General features: G+C 40.4%; 1 protein-coding gene across 2 annotated transcripts; it reads right to left on the bottom strand.

The window, feature by feature from the left end:
• Positions 1-4,238: 4,238 nt before the first annotated feature.
• Positions 4,239-16,758, bottom strand: nptxra (neuronal pentraxin receptor a). 2 transcript variants are annotated; one of them, XM_069149653.1, is made up of 5 exons: positions 15,720-16,758; positions 10,196-10,496; positions 9,271-9,512; positions 8,063-8,242; positions 4,239-7,509 (listed from the first exon to the last, which is right to left on the bottom strand). In XM_069149653.1, exons 1-5 carry the CDS (start codon positions 16,431-16,433, stop codon positions 7,279-7,281), a joined length of 1,668 nt encoding a protein of 555 aa, XP_069005754.1. In that variant the 5' UTR covers positions 16,434-16,758; the 3' UTR covers positions 4,239-7,278. The 2 variants fall into 2 exon arrangements, with proteins under 2 accessions (XP_069005754.1, XP_069005755.1); XM_069149654.1 differs by having other exon boundaries at positions 10,214-10,496; positions 15,720-16,756.
• Between the last annotated feature and the right edge of the window lie 5,712 nt (positions 16,759-22,470).

Raw genomic sequence — 22,470 nt, 5'->3', positions numbered from 1 at the left:
AGCAGTTTACACCCGCACAGTAACGAGGTTAGCGGGACTTTGATTCTGTTAAGATCTAAGTTGTGTGACACCGAACAGCTGACTGTGCCTGTCTGGCACGAACTGGAGAGTTGCTTATTGACTTAAGGTGGTGTAAATCCATTACTAAAGGAGAGGATTGCGTGAACAAACGACGCTCTCTTGAGTCTTACCCACTGGAATAGTTGACCAGTTTGACTCAGGCTAATTAGGGATTCAAGATTTTGCTGCTTTGGTCTGTACAACTCTGTGGTACAGTATCTGTTAGCTGCTGTGACCAAAGATGGTTTTTGTTTTTACCTTTTCACTATCAGTCACTTGCTTGTGAAAGCTTCTCTATGGTTTGCAAGCATACAGGCCCCCTTTTATACCCCCTTTTTACAAATCTCTTGTACGCCTGCTTCCTTCAGTGCTTTCCCACATTTTCCCAACATGTCTGTAAAAATTACAAATGAATGACAGCAGCCTTGAAGTCAGAGCCTCATGCTGTGTGTGCTTCTCTTTTTTTGTCAGTAAACATGTTGAGGGTGTCTCGGCTGAAGAAATGGTTGAAGAATGGGACCCGAGGAATGCAAGGTTTACATAACGAGCAGGTGACAATCAACATGAAGCGGAGGAAGATGTCTAAAGAAGAAATGCCACTGAGAGGAGGAGAGGAGGAGGGAGAAGATGAGAGGAAGGTGAGAATGGAGGGTGACAGAGAGGTGGGAGAACGAATAAAGAGTGAGAATTAGATTGTAGCACGTCTGAGCTACCGTGGTGGTTCTTTGAGACAGACGACACACGCCGAGCCACCAAGTTTGGTTTATGGTTTCGCTTTATTGGGTGATCCACACTGTGGCACACACTCTGTTACACCCGGTGTCGGCGCTCTCCTGCCCAGCCTCCGAGCGTCCGTCTCCAGGCTGCTTCCTCCTCTCCCCTCACCAGGTCCCGCTCACGTATATAAGGGAAGAACCCAATTCCCCCCGATTCCGTTCAGCTGCGCCAATTACCCTCCTCCCGGCACCGTTCCCTAAACCACTCCCTCACTCTCTCCCCCCCTGCAGCCGAGCTAACCACGCCCCGCCACCACATAGATGTTTTATGGTAATACATGCAAAAGAGAGCCATGGAGATTACATAATAATGTCACAGAAGAGTTTGTGATGGACGTAAGGAATAGGTTGACATTTTATTTGCTATGTAAGACTCCAGTATTCAGCTGGTTAGTTCAAAGCCTGCGGCCTACCAGAGCTTACTGTATTCTACTTACTGTGTTTTTATTTAACCTTAAAATCGCCTCTTCACGGAGACCCCGTATTCATGGAATATAATTTTCCTTGCAATATGTCTTGTGTTACCTCGCAATAGTTTTCTTCTTCCATTCCCTCGGAGCCATATGTCTGTTCGCACTCAGCGGCTCTGGTAATGAACAGTAATGTTGCAGGTTTAATATGCTGCTAGTTAAAGGAAACACTCTGCAGATATTTTAAAGGCCGATCTCAAACAGTAAAATATTGCAAGAGAACACAAAACATGTTGCGAAAGGATGAACATTTTTGAGGTAATGCAAAATATATTATATTAAAGAATTATTGCTGTGACCCTTTAGGGGCTCCGTACTTCTTTATTCAGATGTGAAAGGAAAAGTTTGATGTTTTGTGAAATGTGCTCATTTACTTACTTGTTGAGAGTTTAATGAGGAGGATCAATAATATTCTCGTGTTTGCTAAATATTAAAACAATAATTTTCCACTTTTTATGTAGATGTCCAATCAGTGAAAATTGTAAATGTAGTTAGCTGAAGCATCACAGTCCTCAATAAATTATCTTTGTGTGTAGGAAGCAGCTGCAAAATCTATTGTTCTCTCAGCACCAGCTTCATCATTTCATGTGTAAAACAACAAAGTTGCCGGCCAGTAGAGCAACAGGCTAGGTCGGCCGTATGAGTAGCCAGGGGGCGCTCTAGATACCACCGGAAAACAAAACCTTGTTTTCTTTGATTGTTCTGCAAATAGCCACGTTTGACAATGGCATATAAAAAAAACAAGTGACGAGGATGTTATTGACGAGGATACATTTGACAGTGTTTTGGCTGACTTGTTGGCCAGTGTTTATTTTAGCCCGAGTATATATCCATAGAAATGCAGTGGAGAAAGGCCAATGCTGCAGCTGCATCAGCTGTACAAGAGGATCCTACAGACTGATCCATAAGCAGCAGAGAGCAAACAGCTTCTGGTGGTTCCTCGGCTCAAATTGCCCTCCAGATTGACGACAGAAACTGAACCGTTCTGCTGCTTTGAATTTCAGCAAGGGCAGCTTTAGCTGGATGCTGACACCAACCTCAAGAGAGCTATGTGTGTGTTACTATGGTCCTCGCTTGGACGTGTGCTGGAGACCTTCTGCCTCCTACAATAAACTGGAAAAGATAACTAAAACCAGCAGGACAGAGAGGATGGACACTGAGTGAGTATTTTTTTATCACCTAACGTCGTTTTGGCCAACACAGTAGACTGGGGTGGAGATACGTGGCAACCTTGGACAAGCAGTTTTCTCAACTCGCTGTGTTGTTTGTGTTTACAGCAGCTGCTAACATTACAGAGTATGATCAGTCCTCTTATCCTCCTGATAAATAACCACCTTCTTGCCTGTCTTTTGCTGTCTACGGACAATATGATCTGACTGCGTGTTGTTGTTTTTGTTGAGTAGGTGCTAAAGTGAGAGACTTGGCAAAGGGAACCAAAAGATTTGGAGGTTTGGTGTCAGAAGCTCATGTGCAATGCATCCTGGTACATGAAGGTGCTGCTCGCATGTTTCCTCCAGCAGCAAAAGTCAGCTTTCTCAGCAAGTATAGCACACACTAAGGAATTTATTGCTTCCATTCACTACATACACAAAGTGAATTTCCACATAAAAGTTGTGAATTTTCCCTTTAAGATAGTGCTGGAACCTGGTTAGCTTAGCTCAGCATACAGACTGGAGAAAGGGGGGAAACCAAGCGGTAACAGACAGTGATGTCACCCACTGGTTTGTGAAATGCCGTTATGAAGTTCGGATTTTGTCCGTCGCCATCTTGCTATTTTGGAGCCAGAAGTGACCATAAGTCTGATGAGCTAGGATGGGAGCAAGCGGGGATCTCACTCGATCTGATTGGGAGCCCTAGGACACTATGCCCCGCCCACTGATAGTGGAAATCTGACTCCACCACAGGCCTGCCAATCATATTCACGCCCCAAAACATATTACATATTACTTTTGGAGGTTTAATATCTAATAATTTATGGGATTATTTTTAGATGGACTGCCAGAAAACTAATAACAAAGATGGACATTAGCGAATGACACAAAATTGACTCATGGAAAAAAATGATTGACTTTGTATTTCATGAGAAGTTGAATGGGAGTCCATGGAGCCGGAGGGTTTTTGGAGCCAAACCCCAGTGGCTCTCGGTGGTATTGCATTTTTATGTACAGTCAGTGGGGGAAACAATGCTTGTTAGATGTGTGACCTTTGGACAACAGCTGTTTCCAGTTCTTATGCTAAGATAAGAAAATGAGCTGCTGACTTTATATTCACCACATAAATATGAAAGTGATATTGATCATCTCAATTAACTCTCAGCGGTTATAATATTATTTCCCATAATTACTAGAAGCGCATCTGTCTTCACAAGCACAGTAGATACACATTAAACACATGACAGATGCTGTTTAATGCATATATAACATATTGGCTGCTCTGTCCTTTGTGCTCTATTTGTTCTCATAGTATTTATATAGTTTGTTATCCATTTAGGATTTTAGCTGAATGTGAGGTCTTTAATATTTTATGCCACTAAACCATATGTTACAGAAATACAGCCTGCCAACAAATGACTCACTGGGTCCCCCTAATCCTCAATTTTCTCATGACTCATTGATAGACTTGCAGCACCCAGGGGAGAAGGCTCCAGGCTTTTTTTTCTCTCCAGTCTCTAATTTCTTAAAAAGAAGAATGAGCAAAGGGCATCAGAAGAGAATTTTTTTTCATATTAATTGAAAAAGTAATTTCTCGTGTTGAGTCTGATGAGTGAGCACTCATACTGAAGGAGAGTTTGCTCTCACAGCAGGTTCTGTTGCTTCTGCCCTTCAGTTCATAGTTTTTTTTTGTGCTTGGATAAAAGAGGAGCTTGAAGAAAACTCTCATGGACTTCATTTACTTTTTTCTTAATGGTATTAGAAAGAAAAGGATCACATCCTTTGCATCTGAAAATCAGGACTTTAATAAGAGATTTGTGGTTTGTACATGGCACGTATGCAGAACAATACAACACCATACAAGAGATAGACATACAGTATTTATACAATCAACAACATGAAAATAGACAGATACCAATGTATACAGTGAAAATAAAAAAAATAAAAAGATTTTCAGTAGTTTTCTGTTCCAGTAAACATAATATTGCCACACTGCTATCAAAAAGCCCCAAAAATAGCTCTGTCATGAGCTGAACAGACACCGAGCATGACATATAATATCAACGCTGAAGACCGAGAGGCATCATTACAGACAGCATCAGGCATTACAAGATGATTTTGTCCTGATTTAACATCAGTTTGGCGACACTGCGCAGAAGTTTCAAGTAAAGTGATATCAAACCTCTTAAATCTTAAAAATAAAAAGGACCGGGGAATTGACAGAATCACAGATGCTGAATTAGTTCAAAATATCTTGCAGTGACAATTTTCCATCAGGATAATAAATTAGATGGTTACAAACACCCCGACAGGCACTTTCCACTAAGGATTGTTTTCATGCGAGGGAGAGCCAGTGTCTCAGACATTTGGAAATTAATAATTTGTATTGAACATCATGTCTCATACAACAGCTAAGAATAATGACTTCAGAAACGCACCAAGGCATGTTACAAACAAACGACTCATGCATGGAATGTATTAAGGTTGAAAGAGCTAGAGGTTGCAGGTTGTTAATTTGTCACATTACTGAGCGGCTGCATGTATAAAATTTTTAAAGAGGAAACAGTTGACATTGAAGAATGTTCAAATTAATACAAGTGCATTATGAAAAGTGTGTAAGATTAAGCCAAAAGTTGTCATCTGACATAAGTTTATTTTTAATTTGATGTTGATTTCTAAATGATAATAAAACAATAACGATAATTTTTATATATACGGCACTTTTCTAAACTTACTTTACAAAGTGCTTCACAGAAAAACAAACCATGAAACCAAACAAGCTATAAATCCCAGTAACAAAATTATTCTATTACGTAAAGAATAAATGACAAATGGGGCAAAAAGCTTGTCAAAAAAATGTGTAAATGCATCTTTAAAAAAAACAAAAAACGTACATTCCGTTGGTGGTGGTGATTTCTTTGGAAAAAGGACTATTCTTCTCACTTTTGATTTGTTCAGAAATTCAGGAATTTCAGGTGATTAACAGAGGCCCTTAAAAGTTGATAGACAATCACAAAGACAGCCACCTCGGCATGAACGTTGGAGGCACTGTCCTCTTTTGTGAAACTTGTAAGCAACACACTGCAGTGGCAAGACATTAAAAGTATGAACACATCATGCAGAGGTAAAAACAATGTGGCATCAGTCCTAACAAGTTCCTGATCTCTCTATCTCCCACCTCTTTCCTTCCTCTTTCATCATCTCCTCCTTGCTGCCATCTACTATTTAATATTCCCACCACTCTCGCTACCGTTTTTCATCACCTTACCGTGACTCCAAACTCTAAAGCTGTCACAGCCCTTAATTACCTCCACTCCCACCGAGCTGCACACATGGAGGGATTTCAGCTGGCTTGACACAACTTGTGGCCCTCGTAGCGGAGGTCAGCTCTCTGACGCTGAGAACAACTCGTTGAATTTGTTTGTGAGATGTCTCAACAAAATAAACAAGATCGTCATTTCTGCCCAATTTTGACTAATCTGAACATTTTAAAGGAAGATTTCACCCTTTTGTAAATTACATTTCTTGTCCAGAGTTACATGAGGAGATTAACACCCCTCTCATATATACATGCACATATATGATGCTACCACCAGCAGCTGGCTAACTTAGCTTAGCATTAACACTGGAAACAAGGGGAAACAGATGACCTGACGAAGGCAACAAACCTCTGAAGCTCACTAATTAACCCGGCAAATCTTCTATTTGTGTAATTTGTACAAAGTATTACAGGGGGACCAAAAATATTTCCAGGACAATGCCAGAAAACCAGCAGAGACTTGAGGAAGCGTTTTATAGAGGTGAATGAAGGAATCTTTGTTTATAAGTGAACTGAATGCATCTAGTCTGTAGCAGTGGAGCTTCCCTCTGAGACTGAGAATGGCGTTGTTAGCTCAGCTGTGCTTTACAGAAAGTTCTTTCCTCCTTAAAAACGTAGTATAAAGACGGCAAATCCACAGAAATCATCTTAACTCAGTCGAAAAAAATAAGCTGCTGAGTTATTGATTTTATGCACTGTGCTTGTACAGGCTGATTTTGTCCTGAACTCAACGTGACAGCTTGTAACAGACTGAAAGTGCTATTGAACTGAAGACAATCAGTCACATAGTTACTGAGGTGAAGTTCAGTAACCATACCGTACGTTCACCGACTGGTGTAACAGCATGAACCTTGGAAACTGAACTGAGCAAAGGGATTCAGATCAGCAAAGTGGTTCATGGTTTCCACCTCTGATTTCTTTCCTGGGCCAAGAAACAGAAGCTGAGTTAGCCGGATGCTGGTGGTACGTTCCTATTTACTGTATCTGAATGGAAGGTTCTCCTCTGGTCATAACTTTCAGCAAGAAATGAAAGAAATTTTGTTTTCTAAGATGCTAAATTATTTCTTAAAAGGGTTAAATAACTGCCTGGTAGCTAGCTAATCATTCCAGTTCTGGTAAGCAGAAGGAGCAATAATCAATGACATTTTCATTTCGTGTGGCCTGAATCTAAAAATAAAACTAATGTTCTTATACTTTTAAAGTATATATAACTTTTTAAAAAAAAAAGGGTTTTATTCCCATAATACGGGTGTATTCATGAGGAATCTCATTGTGTGCTCTATTTTCCACTGGACCTCCATAGCATCTGTTAGGTTGTTCGAAGTATGTTAAAGTAACTGCAAAACCACCGTTGATGTCATATACATATGTACTATTAGTTTTTCCATGTTTACACACTGATCATCCCATGCCACATAGAGTTTTGGACAGAGGTTAGGACATCCTGTATCAGCAGTAATACTGGGCAGATGGACTCTTCCCTCAGACGCCTCTCCCGTCAATCACTGGGAGCTCCTGCTATGTTTACTACAAGGCTCCCCTGGGTCTTTGGTTGCTCCTCCGTAAACTTCCACTCCGTTCTCGGTCCAGGGGGCCACACTGCCCTGGTTTACTTTGCCACAGCGAGCCAAGCTGGCCACCTGGCTAGATGACAGAACCCGGTCCCACAGACCCACCTGCGACAGCTCTCCAACAAAGGCCTGGGATGAGTCAAAACCTCCACCCAGGGAATCCTGGAGAGAAAACAGACTGCTGTTAGATTGTTGGAAGTTTCAAAAAACATAAAAACACATTTACTTTTCTATGCACTCAAGCTCAGCCTAGGCAAGACTTTGGACTCGCTTTCGGGAAGATGATATAAAAGGGGACTGGTTTGAATACAAGGCAACAAAGCAAAACACCCATATGGGAGGGGTTCTTATAATGGTCCCCTAGGCTATCAACCTATTATACACACACACCTGATTCACAACATCACAACTTAGCCCACCAATGCAACGCTTCGGCTAGCAGGAAATTGAATTTGTAGATTTATCTTGTCCTCTTTCTGCAAAGCTCTCAAAGTCATTCATGCTTTTATTGTCTTCTTTTACTTGCAACTCATGGAGAAGCCAGAAAGTGCAAAGACGATCAGCTGCAGTGGTTAAACTACTTTTTTGGATTGCAGTGCTGTTCTCAGCAGTCGTCTGAAGGGCTCAATAAATACATTTTATTTTAGAATAAACTGCCTGCCTTACCTTCCTCTCCATCCAATCATTCAGTCTTTCAAACACTTCTGTTATTCACCTGCTCCTGCCCCAGTACGACCATTCCTCCGGGTCTGATGTGATGTCCGGCGGCCAGCCCATGGCCCTCGCCCCTCAGCTTTCCCCCCTGGTAGGCCTGCCACGCTCCTCCCTTCTGGGTCCAGCTCACACAGATGTGCTGCCAGCTGCCTCTGGAGAGGTTCAGAGGCAACTGTGCCACCTAGGAAGATGGGTGCAAAAGGGCAGTTCAGATGAAGCAGATGTCTGCAGATTTAATTTGCATATAGAGATGCCGCTCCATGGCCATACATTTGACATCTCTTTGACATCTTTTCTCTCTCTATAAGTCTCTGGGGTCCAATGTTGCCTGTTAAACAGCGTTTCCCCAGTTCCAAAGACATTCTGCTACCTCCAAGGACACACAACTTTTCCTCCAGGCATCTATTACCATAATGACTTCATTGAATTATACCTACAGCCACCACACTGCACTACACCAGCCTGCAATGCTGTCAAGGTGGTGCTGTAGTTTGTCATTTAAACACATGAATGAGACTGTTTAGCTTGTCTGCTAAATTGGCCGTTTCATTTGACGTGTTCTTCTTATTTGTATGCTAATGCAGAGCACTTTTTCCTCCCTAATGGACATTAGAAATTCGAATCGAGGCTACAATACTGCTACAAATAGTGAAAATTTAAAAAGACGGCGAAAAAAAAGCAGTAGCGAAAACTCTTTACAGATGTTTCCAGGGTGATTATAATCTAACACAAAAAAGAGAGATACGCTGTTTTTTGTCAAGTCCTCTCTACAGAGTTAGAGTTACAGGCTCTTGGATCCAATCACTGGGCCTTACAGGAATGTTATAAACAGTTACCAATCTGAAGATATATATATAGATATATAGATATATATAATATATATATGCATGAAAACACATATTTCCATTGCATATGTGATTTTTGACATCTTCAATAGAATTTGAAATAAAGTTCTTCAAAATAAATGCTTGGATGATGGAATTTCCCGACAGTCTAGGAGATTTGTGTTTCATTAAAAATGTATTTTAAGAATATAATCACATGATTTGAAATATGATGCAAAATCCCAGAAATAAATATTCCTTGAAAAAAAATCTGTTGCACCAAAGCAGCAGAGGCCAGTTCAGTTGCTTCTACTGTACTGTAGATGCTCTGTGCTTCGACACTGCTTTTCAAAGACAGCCATGCATCTCTAGACTCATACTGTACCTTATCATTGATGAGCAGCTCAGTGGGGGTGTGCAGGCCTTGCAGGAGCACCACTTCGTTCGGCTGCTCAGGTACAGCATAAGACAGAGGTGTCCCGATGCCTCCCTCTGCGGGCCGCAGCCACATGCAGGCGGTGAAGGCCCGCAGCTTTGGGATGGAGTGTTTCACGACGGCGTACATGTAGTTTGTCCGTGTTGGGAAGGAGAGTCTGTATCCCTCTGGGAAGGAATGCCCCGACATACCTTGGAAAGGAGAAAGAAAGCATGAATATGGAAAATAGTGAGAAAGTCGTAGCTGCAAAGACAAATCTATTATGTAATCTACAATTATCTGACTAAGAAGATCACATTGTTTCCCTGCTTTTATATCTGCATTTTCTTCACATCAAAAAATATATTTCTTTCTTTTTAAGCAGAGCAGGCATTTCATAGTGTTTCTGATCTTTTTTTCTTTTTCTTTTACATAAGTTAAACATGATATATTCATCATAAACTATAAACATTTTTATGATGAAGACTAAATGAAATTGAAACCGCTGGGGTCATTTTTATGCCAGATTATTTTTCTTCATTAGTGACTTAACTTGTTATACAAGTGGTCAATCACTGTCACTCGTCATCTCTGTTGTTATTTGACATTTATTTTATGGGTGGACGGACGGATGGATGATTGAACGAATGAACAGACAAATAAAATTCCGACTGGATTACACACAAAGGAGTCTTTATACTGATTCAGTGTGAACTCTGAACTCTGTATCGTCTGCCTGATGGTTACAGCTCATTCTGACAGCACAGAATTTGGAATGGATCACAGAGGATGCTGTTTACCAGTGTAAGTACGCAGTGAGCAAAAAGAGATAGAAGATTATAATGAGTATACACATTCAAATGTACCTGCACCTGAACACACACACTCTGCATACTTTGTCTCAACACTTCACCTTCCTCCAGCCCTGAGAGTCTGTGGTGGAGTTTATTGATGCCCCTGTCGATATCCTGTCTGTGTCTCTGTGTTTCCAGCCTCAGGGCTTTTCTCTCTTTCTCCAGCAGCTCCACCTTCCTCTCCAGCTCCCCCTCCAAGTCTTCCATCCTCCAGGGCCTGTCAGCACCAGCTCTGTGCCCAAGAGCAGCCAACCTTTCTGGGCCGCCTGACATCCCGCCTTCCTCTGGCACTCCAGAGATGTTGATGTCCGTCTGGTTGTGAGGAAATGGGCCAATGTCTGACTGCAGAGGAGGGAGACAATGGACGGAAACTGTTTTAGAGTGTGGGTTACATGGTGTAAGGCTCTCACCTCTCTCACTGTGGTGTTTAGCAGTTTAGGTAATATATCGTATTTAGTTAAGCTGCCCCCAAATGGTCGACTCAGCAAAAGGTCTTAGTGAAGCACCTTTCCATTACTCATTTAGTCACAGGGAGGAAAAGAAACATCAAACTTTCCTTTGTGAGAGACGTCATGAATAACTTTCAGGAACATTTGTTAATTGCTGAGTTTTTCCAAGGTGGATTTGTGGGTAACCTGGGGGTGATGTGTGTCCAGTGGGCCCTTGTAGGAAGTGAGTGACTCAGATGTGAGAAATAACATCGCTGACAGCGGCCGTTAAGTTACTATAATCAGCCATCAAGTGTCCAGAAAAGCCCAAATTTCAGCATAACAGTAATCCAAATGCTGTGCATGTTCTGTTCCTTTCCCTGAAAAGAAATCTAATGCAACATCTCTGTCTCTCCTCCAACTGCAGAGTCGGTCCGGACTGGCTACAGCAAAGACACGACCACACTCAGGAGCTGTGGGTCTGGAAACGTAACACATTGCATGCAATAGGCATTAGGCTTTCTGAATTGCGTGCACCTTCCTTCTTCTCTTCCACTCACTCTTTCTTAAATACACACACACACACACACACACACACACACACACACACACACACACACACACACACACACACACACACACACACACACACACACACACACACACACACACACTCAGCATGGAGAGCAGAACCTCTCGTGCCCGGGCAGTCAATAATCTGTTATTAGCTTGACACGGATGCTATTAGATAAAGATAACTGTATTGAAATCGATTAACAAAATGTTATGTCTCCTTGCTAGTTGTTGCCACACATTAAGGAGTTAGGTTTTAACATCTCATTATTATGGTTTTGTATGACTGTACTGTAGCACAGTGTCAACGATGCTTCTTTTTACATTCTTGGTCAGCCCCAGAGCTTTCACAATTTTCAAATGACCCAAAAAAAGATATAATTGAATAATTATATTGATATCAGATGTCAAAAGCAGCTCATTGACTAGCTTAAACAAACAATTCTTTGTCAACTAAGAGCATCTTTGTTAGAGGCAGCATTGGTCTTGAAAACATATCATCATACTAGATATACCGGTGGTTCTTAGTGTGTGTCACTTGTAAAGCAATGTTCTTCCATCCAATTAAAAATGTATTTCCCTGAAACATTACATTACGCCTGGGGATAAATCAGGGGGTTGATTTAATAACGTTTAACTATGCTGTGGGTAATAATGTGGTTTTGCCTAAAAGGAATAATTCAGCATTTTTTGGAAACATAAAAACAATATTTTTTAGGTGAAGTTGCATGTGGGACTATTTCTATACTATTACAGTCATTGTGAGGTTGCTAAGCACCAGGCCAAATATAGCCTCACACACTCTGTAGAAGAACAGAAGTTTAGCTAAGCTAAGTGGCAGCCAGTTTAATACTGCACATATAGATATGAGGGAGGCAGATCTTCTCAAATCTTGGCAACAAAACAAATCAAGACCATTTCTGAATGACCAACCATCCCTCTAAACTTGTAGTTTTCTTCCTTTGAAATTAATCTGACAGCTTTACATCTCTCAGAGCACAAACATGATTTTATAATATTACCTAGCACTGATTCTGAGTTTTAAGTCTTGAGGCATGATTACAGCAGGGTGTGCACTCTAGAACACTGGTTTCAGAGAGAATACTTTTTTAATTAAGTATAACACACCAAATAATAGAAAATTTGAAAGGCTGCCAAGAGAATGAACTATTTCAGTCAGCAACAAATTGCTGGACTCCGCTGAATAATGGTTCCCTGAAAAAAACATTCAAACCACAAGGGAAGAAAAGTGAGAAATACAAACTCTGCAAGTTTCCTAAAACCTAGTATATTCACCGAGCATTTTGTTTCACAGAAGTTGAAATATATAGAGACCACATAGAACACTGAAATATACAGTATATACATGCTTTGTTCAATGCATAAGAGCCACACAGTGTGTGCCATCCATATTATACAAAGATACTGAGGGGAAAAGAATAAGTTCATAAAAAAAATAAAAACAATTGTGTTTAATGCAAGCCATGTTTTTAAAAAGATCACTTTATATAGCTTTCCTGTATATTTGAAGGTTCTGAGAGAGAATTGATTTTCTTCCCAAGAATGACAGATCACTTTCTCTTCAAAGAAACATGAAGAGAGTTGTTGTACTTTGTGAGTCGCTTAGTAACCATGTGTTTTACAATAGCTATATTTTGTATGCAAACAAATAAATAAAATATATAAGGGCCTGTTCAAAACGTGTTTATGCTATAGGTGATCTATATTTCTGACAGTTCTGTTATAGAGCCTGAGGTTAGGCTTCAGGGCAGCTGTTCACGTGCAGGTCTCCAACATTTCTAAAAAGAAAACTATCAAAATTGTAATACCCTCTAAAACACAAATACATGAATGACTGTGAAATTAATATTGTGTGGTATAAGTGTGGGGCAGGCATTATAAGTCTTTAGAAACTACATAGTTCACACTAACATGGCACAAACTCAAGTGTGTCATCTGATAACAATCAGCTATAATGGCTGTACCATGATAGCCTCTGTGAGGATATTGCACAATGGCACTTTGAGCTAAATGCTAATATCAGCAAATTAACACTAAACACAGTCAACATTTGAGGATTATGGGAATTTCATTACCTTTCCAGGTTTTTAGTCATAAACCAAAGTTTAAAGAAATAAAATTGGAACATGATGGTGGCGCTAGATGAAAAGTCAAGGAAATATCAAAATGTTTACTGTTTATCCTGAGGCAACCTTATATCTAGCCAAAATGTGTGTAATACGCCCGTCAGTCTACAGGATATTGTGTCAGTTTCACATTCGGCCTAGTCTAGGCGTGAAAAGTAAGGTGGCTAAGGTTTGGCCACCCAAAACTACATAGTCAGGGTCAGGAAAAGATCATGGTTTGGGTTGACATAAGTAAGTTTAGGTATAGTTACATACGTCAAGTAGTTTACTTAGCGCACATTACGTAAATAAAATAAATTACAAAATGTCCCCACTGTGGGATTAATAAAGTCAAATCTAATGTAATATGTTATGTTATGTCAGTAACTCACTTAAATTATATTCTAAACACATTTGTTTGCTTTCTTGCAGACTCAAGCACTCTGTCTGTTTGTCTTCTGTTTGTTCCATCCAACCTCCTTCCTATGTGGACTTTATCACGATTTGTACTTCATCACATGACCTCTGTCACATGACCTTCTTCTTCGAACCTGGTCATACATGTGTCTACTTTTCACACCTATAAGAGAGTCAGAGCGGGACACTGACATGGTATCCTCTCGCGGACTGACTGGTGCTGCCTGGCACACGGCAATCCATTCGGTACTTGAAAAATTTGAACTGAAAACCACAATTGTCAAACTCATGGTGGCACAAGAGGAAGCGTCAGAATTCAAAATCTGAGGGCCATGAATGTTTGTACAAAATGTTCTTCCAAATCATCTTGAAGATTATTGCAGGATAAGTGCTCTAAATTTCAGAGCCCATACTGTGCTGCTGCAGTTTATGCCTATTCATGCTAATTTAAAACAGTTGCATGGAAACAAGGTCAGCGTTCATTTGATCAGTCTGAGAATTATACAAATAGACAATAACCCACATTGCCTGACATATTGCTCTTTGACTCAAATTTCAAATGCAAGCATAGTGTGGTGGATCATCGCACTGTAGCATATTAGAGAGAGAGTATATAACTGGCATAATTCTGTCTGTCCGGATTTCGCTTATATTATGAAAATACAGGCCACAGATAGTATGTGAAGTTCCTGTCCTGGCACAATGATGAGGAGTCATGACAGATTCTTTTTCTCTGGTTTAAAAATAATATGTGGGCTTAGAGTGAGTAGAGAGTAGTCATGATGCATACTCAGCAAAACAATGTCAGCAGACATCAGAAGAAAGCTGGAGAGGTTCAGGAATTTAACCTGACTGGTCTGAATGCTGTTCTTGTGTATTCACCAGCATAAGATCTGATGTAAACAACACAACATAAACTAGGCCTTCTAGCTCCTGTACATACTGTAGAAATATAACAGATGGTGAACGAAACAGTGTGAGGATGAGAAAAACATATTGAATACTGTGTGGTTTTAGCATCACAGTGAGACCTGTGAAATCTTTCACATCTAATTCTGTTTATTCACAGGAATAAAGGAATCCACTGATTCCTGAAAAGTGCAACACTTGGAAATGAATGTGTGCGCCATTCAGGCTTTTATCTGAGAGGCAAATCAGAAAAATATTGCACAAAAGGAATGACCCACAGAAGCATGTCCTACATACCAGTGAGAGAGGAGTCATACCCTGCAGAGAAGCACATTCAGTCCATGCTTTCAGCAAATATAGGCACCTCATAAATTATGTATGGTATTCCTTTCGCCAAAAATTAGGTTATACATCATCTGATTCTGGTCAACTGAGAGCGTGTTTCATGTTACTCTGCTACATTCTCTCCTCCACCACTCACCCCCTCCCTCTTCCCTCCTCCTGTCCTTGTCCCACTCTTCATCTGTCTTTTAATTTGACATTTCAGTCTGTTTTCTCAGCATGATAGAATTATCAACCTTTTCAAAGCAATCAGGTTGTGTATTGTTAAGACATTTGCATGCTATGATAAAAAATAAGTGTTACCAGTGATTAACATTGACAATATTAATACGTGATTAGGCAATGCAAGTATGGAGAGACCTACATTTCCAATATATATCACACACAAAGCCTTTTGAATAAATCACTTATTCTAATCTAAAATTGAAAACCCCCTCCTTTCAAAAAACACTCATACCCAGAAACCACAAAAGGGGCTTTGGAGTAAAGAAGAGACAAATATATCCATGGATGTCAGCTCTGATAATCACTCAATACAGCTAAATGTGGCCAGAGTTGGAGGAGTTCATTATAAATAGTGTTCAAAGCAGAACAATGAAACACCATTTCATATAATAAGAGCATCCTTTTTTCTGTCTTCAGCGCCTACCACGTGGGACTATCACTGCTCCTTGGGATTAATTACACCCGTGTCAAGTATTGTTTTAGTTGGATGCAGAGGATGATATATGTGGAGGGGTGGTTAGTGATTTTCTTCACACTCTACCTACCTCCAGTTTCTCTATACGGTCTTTGAGCTGAGCGATAGCCTGCTCCAGTTCATCCACAGCCCGAACGGTGAGTAAGTGGACGCTGTCGTGCGTGGACGCCGGGCTGTCCCGCACCATGATCCGCTCCAGGTGCGACTCCTCCGCCGCGCCTTTGCCCCCCCGCAGCCCAGCGGCGCTTCCGCGTCTGTCCGCGCCATTGCTCCTGCCGTCCAGCCCCTTCTCACAATCGGACAGTTTCCCCGTCAGGTCTCTGATGGTCCGCTGGTCTGTTAGTATTTGGTCCTTTTGCTGCAGAACGGTCTGTCGGAGCTCCTCCGCGGTGGTGCGGAGATAGCCCCAATCTTCTCCCGCGTACAGCGTCGGCTCATCCGCTTGTTGCTGAAAGTTTTTCGGGTTGCATTCCCCGGCGGGTATTGGGGTGCAGATGAGCCGACTGACCGTCGGGTCATGTCCGGTGAGACCGGTGACCCCGTCCAGCCCGCTGAGCCCTATGTTGAAGGTAGGCGCTTCTGAATCGGGTGTTTCAGAACCATGGAGAGCGCCCAGAGACCCAGCCCGGGCCACGGAGCCCCCTGCAGCGGGGGTCTGCGCTGCGGCGTCCGGATACAGTGAATGGTTGTCGGTTGCTGGTTGCCGTTGTGCCGCAGCCGCCTTGGAGGATCCGGTGTGGACAGCCGCGATGATGCAGATAACCGCTCCGATGAAGGCCACCATTCCGGCGGCTAAGATAATAACAATGAACTTCAGGGTGGCGGCGGTGACGATCAATTATTAGAAAAACCTAATACTAACACTCTAGGTCTGTTAGAAACTAGATCCCCCAAAACAGTGAAATAAAGTATCAAATTACTGACGTGAATAGAGCTTAAATGGAGAAAAAAAAAATAACCCCCCCCTCACTTTCCTCCTTCTCCACTAGAACAGGCGATAAGAAAATGAGAGTTCCGCACCATAATTGAGTGATCATGTAGTCAACACAAAACATCAGAAGCAGAATGTGTTCCACCTCCTCCCCCTGTTCAGCGCGCATGTCCTTGGTATTCAGGCAAAATCCAGCCTGTTAATACTGAGAGGAATGAGGGGGAGAGAGACGCAGGGGGAGCATACAAGACAGAGATGAAGTTACACATGAAAACACATATTGCAGATACTGATTTAGCCTCAGATACATTTCCAAATACAGCTCAGTTTCACAGCAGTGTTCAAACTGTAATCTTTTTGCTTTTTTGCTGTGCACAGGGTGAAGAATGTCACACGTTTTCTTTGCTCCAAGAAACACATCAGACTTTCTGTTTTATCTTAAAATGCATGCTGTATGAAGCTTTTCTTGTTCCTTCAGCATTTATTGAACACTGAGCTCTGAACCTGATCATTCCTGCACGCATACATTACATCAGAAATTAGTTTTTTCTCTCCCTTTGGTTTAATATTTTCTCGCTCAGCAACACATCACCAGCTTACTGATGTGTGGATAGCCATAAGTTAGCCTCGAGGCTCCCCGTGGAACAGCTCTACAGCAGCAGATATGACACTGGGCGTTTCGTGTGTGTGTGTGTGTGTGTGTGTGTGTGTGTGTGTGTGTGTGTGTGTGTGTGTGTGTGTGTGTGTGTGTTGCAGAGCATGATAAAGACCTGACACATAATATAAAAAGTAAATTTATAGGCGTACATGAGACAGAATATTTGACATATGCCCAGATAGGCAAAGACTGGTGTGGGAAACAATATTTCACTGTTGGAGGGAAGTGTAGCTCTCACATGCATGCAATTAGTGGTGGGATGTGCATTCTCACACAAGTAGCAAGGGGGATTTAGGCTAAGACTTCTCAAAGTTGTGGGCGCTGAGTGCTCGAACTTAAGATGCCCATCTTAGCATGGAACATGTCTGCAGCAGAAATAGCTCGATCTTCTCCGGCTCACTGGAATAGTAAAAGAGATTGTTAAGTACTCCTGTAGAGATGGAGACAAGAGCCTGGGAAAAGTAAATACAAAACACACACACAAGTAACAGCGATGTCTGAGCTCCACACATTTGTATTCAACAAGAACACTCACTGTCACTTCTGGTGTTTTGGCTCTGCAGCAGCACTGTGTGTTCTTATCTTTCCTCAAGCTTGTCGCATTAATTGCCCTCATGTTGACTGTAATAATTCTTGTATCTTTGAACGCAGTAAACAAATATTAAAATACATTTTCTTTTTTTTAACTAAATGAAGTTTCAGCACTGTTGCAGGGTCCATTTTCACTCCTCTGAGCTGTAATGGAAGAGGGACAAGTGCATAAAAAAGGCCAGTGAGATGATTGAAATATACTGCTGATCTATTATGTCTATAAAAGCTTTTGCGAGATTCTGTGGCTGGCTAGTAGGGGCTCGATTCATCATTTCAGTCCCCCTTGACCGTTATGTTGTGTTCTGCAGTGATGTGAGGGTTTTAAAGTTTTCCTTTGCTGGAGATTCTTCATTCTTTAGTACATTTTGTCCACAGGATTGTATCTATAATATGAGGGGTGTTTTATCAGAGCTGCTCAGTTAGTTTACTGAAAGTCATAAATCAATCATATTAAGTCATATGACATACATGTCACAAGTGGGAATCAAACCCATTACCTCCTCACTGTGATGCAATAGCACTAACCACTACACCATTGAGCCTGTGGTACTGTGAATTTCCTTTGTGCTTTTGAGGACATACTATAGTATGACTTTGTATTAAGTATTTGTACAACATGCAATAGTATGACTTTTTTTGAACAGACATGCATGTCTCAAGTGGGAATCAAAGGCAGGAAATTCTCTCTGTGAGGCAACTGTTCAAACCACTGCAAATATGAAATAATAGTCACTCTATAGCATGTCATCTAAAATATGATAAAAAAAAAAAAAGTCATGCTATAGCATGTCATCAGAAATATGAAATAAAAGTCATACTATAGCATGTTGTCCAAAATATGAAAAAAGTCATACTAAAGCATGTCTTCTGAAACATGAAAAAAAGTCAAGCTAAAGCATGTCGTCAGAAATATGAAGCAATAGTCACACTAGAGCATGACATGCTATAAATGTGAAATAAAAGTCATACTATAACATAGCATGTCGTCTAAAATATGAAAAAAAGTCATTATGTTGTATAATGTACATGCCACAAGTGGGAATTGAATTCCTTTGTATTAAGTATTTGTACAACACATATGACTTTTTTTGAACAGACATGCATGTCTCAAGTGGGAATCGAAGGCAGGAAATTCTCTCTGTGAGGCAACTGTTCAAACCACTGCACCATTGCTTCATTTGTCAAATCTGGGACATGCTATAAATATGAAAAAAAAAAGTCATACTATAGCATGTCTTCAGAAAATGAAATAAAAGTCATTCTATAGCATGTCATCGGAAATATGAAAAAAAAAAGTCATACAATAGCAACGCCACAGTGACGCCCTTCAACGAAGTCGCACGAACTTCTTAATACATCATCAATCACATGTTAAGGCTATTCTGACCTGAATTTAGGTTCATGTGATCAACCAGCTCAACGAAGCATGTGAAAGTATGAAAAGTTTAATTTCTAGTTCCCGGCAGAGTTTCTACGACTATGAGTGAATATTACCTTCAGGGATGGACAGTTATCATACATGTAAAGTTTGGAGAAGGTCAGTCCATGTACATAAGATTTACAGCAATTTATAGTTTCATGGCGAGATGCTCAAAATGGCCACCACGCCATGGGCACACCGGTCGACGGAAACATTTTTTTTTAAATAATTTTTAATCTGAAAGGTGTTAACATTGTATTGACAAAATTTCAAGTCGGTCCGAAATATTCTGTAGGAGGAGTTCGTTAAAGTACAACATGTGCGAATCGCCAAAAATGGCGACTAAATTCAAAATGGCGGACTTCATGTCAAATGTAGGTCTTCGTGCCAGGAGACTTTTCTTTAGATGTAGGCATGATCTACACGTCCACTGAATTTCGTGCATGCAGGTGAAACTAGGTGCTCAGGTGTCAGTTTAGAGGGCGCTAGTGAGCCATTTGGTGAAACCACTACAATACATACATTTTCACCACGACTGACGCAGGTTACAAGTTTCATGAGTTTTTTAGTATGTTAAAGCCGCCAAAAAAGCGATTAAGCCTAATGAGCGAGAATAACGGGGAAGAAGAATTCCTTGAAGAACAATAGGGCTCGAGCCCTAATAAATAAATAAAGTCAAAAGTATTATTGCTAATAAAATACACTGAAGTACCACAGTTCGACACATTTACCCAGAAACACTGGTTACTTTGCAGCTTAAGGGTTAACATACCAGCCTTTATCAGTGAATTTATATATATTTAAATATTTACATAGAGAGAGAGAGAGAGCAGCTTTACAGCCTCAACCTAGAAAAGGCTGCCCAGGCATTACAAATTTAGTAATAATAATCCAGTGACATAAATTTTAAGTCTTACTTTTATTTACTATTGATAGTGTAAATAAATTCACTGATAATGCATTTGTTCTTTTATTAAGCCTTTAAAAGCAGGATTTTTATTCTGCAGTATTGCTGCTTCCTCCAGTGCTGATAGTCTGTAATCAGATAACATTTAATACTGCACGTTACAATCAATATTCAGAGAAGATGGTAACTCGAGAGAAGACAAAAGAATAGAAGAGAAGAAGAAACAAGAAAGAGATTAAATGAGTATGTCTGATGAAGCTGTTTAAAATTCCAGTCATGTCTCCCATTAGTTTATGGTGCCATCTACTGTACGAGTCTCTTGCTCGCTCTCTCTCTCTCCATTAGGATCTGTCATCTGTTAAACTGTGAACTATTAAAGCAGGAACCAAAGGTTTCACAGCGTGCATCCTCACTTCCTGCCTGGATTCTTAATATGCATCAAATTGAATAGAATTAAAATATATTGAATTAATAGTCAGATGACACCACATGCATTCACAAAAGGAATACATCAGCATCCATGTAGTTCACTGACTCTGGCATATTGGGAAAAAAGAAAATCTACAGCCAGACAATAATAAATCCATCATAGCTGCAGGGTGAGAGAAGAGCACAGCAGTGTGTCACCGAGGCTTGTGCCAAAATGTGATGGCTGAAATACGAAAAAGAGTTAATAATTTTCTCTTCTTTCATCTGAGGTTTTGATCAAATATGGCAAAGCGACTCTTTCCATGTCTTGTGTAATAGATGCAGAGGTTTTCTGTGTTTCTCTCATCTTTTGTGGAAGAAGTGCATGTTTTGCCTCATCAATTGATGGTTTAGCGCCTCTATACTAATGAAAATTACTGAGATACATTCAACTTTATACATTTTCTTGCACGTTGTATTTTAAACAGCGCTGCTTCATTATGCCTTATATAATTTGGACAAGTAGATTTTGACATCCAAATTGATTAAAATAAAAGGATTACATGATTGTCAGCACATATGACCCCTGGATTTTGCATTAACCAATCAAAAATGAGGAGAATTAGTGACATTACTGTATTAAAGGATTTGGGACATAGTATATTATGCATTATTTAATCTGCTCTATTTACAAGTGCAATTTCATTTATGTAGCCCAAAATCACAAATCATGAAGGGCTTCACAATATATAAAGCATATACACCCTCTATCAGACCATTGATTGAGATGAGGAAAAACTCCCTGAAAACCTTTAATGGAAAAGAGAATAAACCTCAGAGAGAGCAAAAGAGGAGGAACCTGCCTCTGAGTGTGGGTGGACATTAAATAGATGTAATGTGCACAAAGTAGAGCAAAGTAGCAGAGTCACATTGTGGAAAATCTTAATAAGTGTACAGACTACTGAACTGTGTAGAAGATGTTAAGCAATTTTCAGTTACAAACAGAGATCACATGACCTTAACATGTACCACAAAGACCTGGAGAGAGAAATCAATCACACACACAATTGACCAACTTAAGCTTTTATAGCAGTTCTAACCAATTAAATTAAATTCATTTTTTTCTAACTTGAGTTAACTGGCAACTGTTCTTGCTGGCAAAGATATTGTTTTCTTCCTGTTTTGTTTTGTTTTTAATTTAGACTTGATTTCATTTCATTCATTTGACATGTGAATACATGTCACTATAAATATAAGTAGAACAGCATTTACATTTGTGTATTTATGCATTTGCTTTCCATCTCAATAATACTGACCTTGTTTTCTTTTCGGCTTTAGTTGATTGTGATAGAGAGCCAGGGCAGACGGGGGAGAGAGGGGATGACATGCAGCAAAGGGCTGGATTTAGACACAGACCACTAAGCCTTGATACGTGGGACATGCTTTACCAGCTGGAGGGTTTTTCACATGTTTAGTTCAGAAACAGAATTGTGGCCTTTGTGGCTACCTGTCTAAAAAAACAAGGTCATACTTTTAGTTTGATGACCGGTGATGGTCAATACCCTAGAAGACCAAAACCACTGAAGAATTGTTCTCATTAAGAAGTATTGTCTTTGTAGCCTGATAGAGGTCTATTATTTTATAAAACTAAACCAGAGAACAAGTCCTTCAAATAAAATGATAGATATTGTGATAAATATGGGCACAGTATGTGTAGCATCCCCAGCTGAATGATTGAAGACAAACGTTATTGAACACTGTTGAGCATCTTCCCTATCCTTCCCACTAACATGTTACATTTAACCAGGCAGCGGTGCACTGGAAACAGCAGTTTGTGAGCTTGAGCTCTTTCACTAATGACACAAAAACTGAAAAACCGTAGCAACCTAAAACAATATTTTCCACA

Source organism: Embiotoca jacksoni, unplaced genomic scaffold (assembly GCF_022577435.1).
Source record: "Embiotoca jacksoni isolate LCO1_2020_lvr unplaced genomic scaffold, fEmbJac1.0.p SCAF_15, whole genome shotgun sequence".
Classification (NCBI taxonomy): Eukaryota; Metazoa; Chordata; class Actinopteri; family Embiotocidae; genus Embiotoca; species Embiotoca jacksoni.
This window is presented reverse-complemented; position numbering and strand designations above follow the sequence as displayed.

Bases quoted from the DNA above. Each gene is read 5' to 3' on its own strand.
- nptxra (XM_069149653.1), bottom strand. From the start codon at position 16,433: ATGGTGGCCTTCATCGGAGCGGTTATCTGCATCATCGCGGCTGTCCAC. The intron at 10,497-15,719 runs GTAGGTAGAGTG...CCTCCTCTGCAG, and splicing joins ACCGTATAGAGAAACTGGAG to TCAGACATTGGCCCATTTCC. The intron at 7,510-8,062 runs GTGAATAACAGA...TTTTCTCTCCAG, and splicing joins TCGTACTGGGGCAGGAGCAG to GATTCCCTGGGTGGAGGTTT.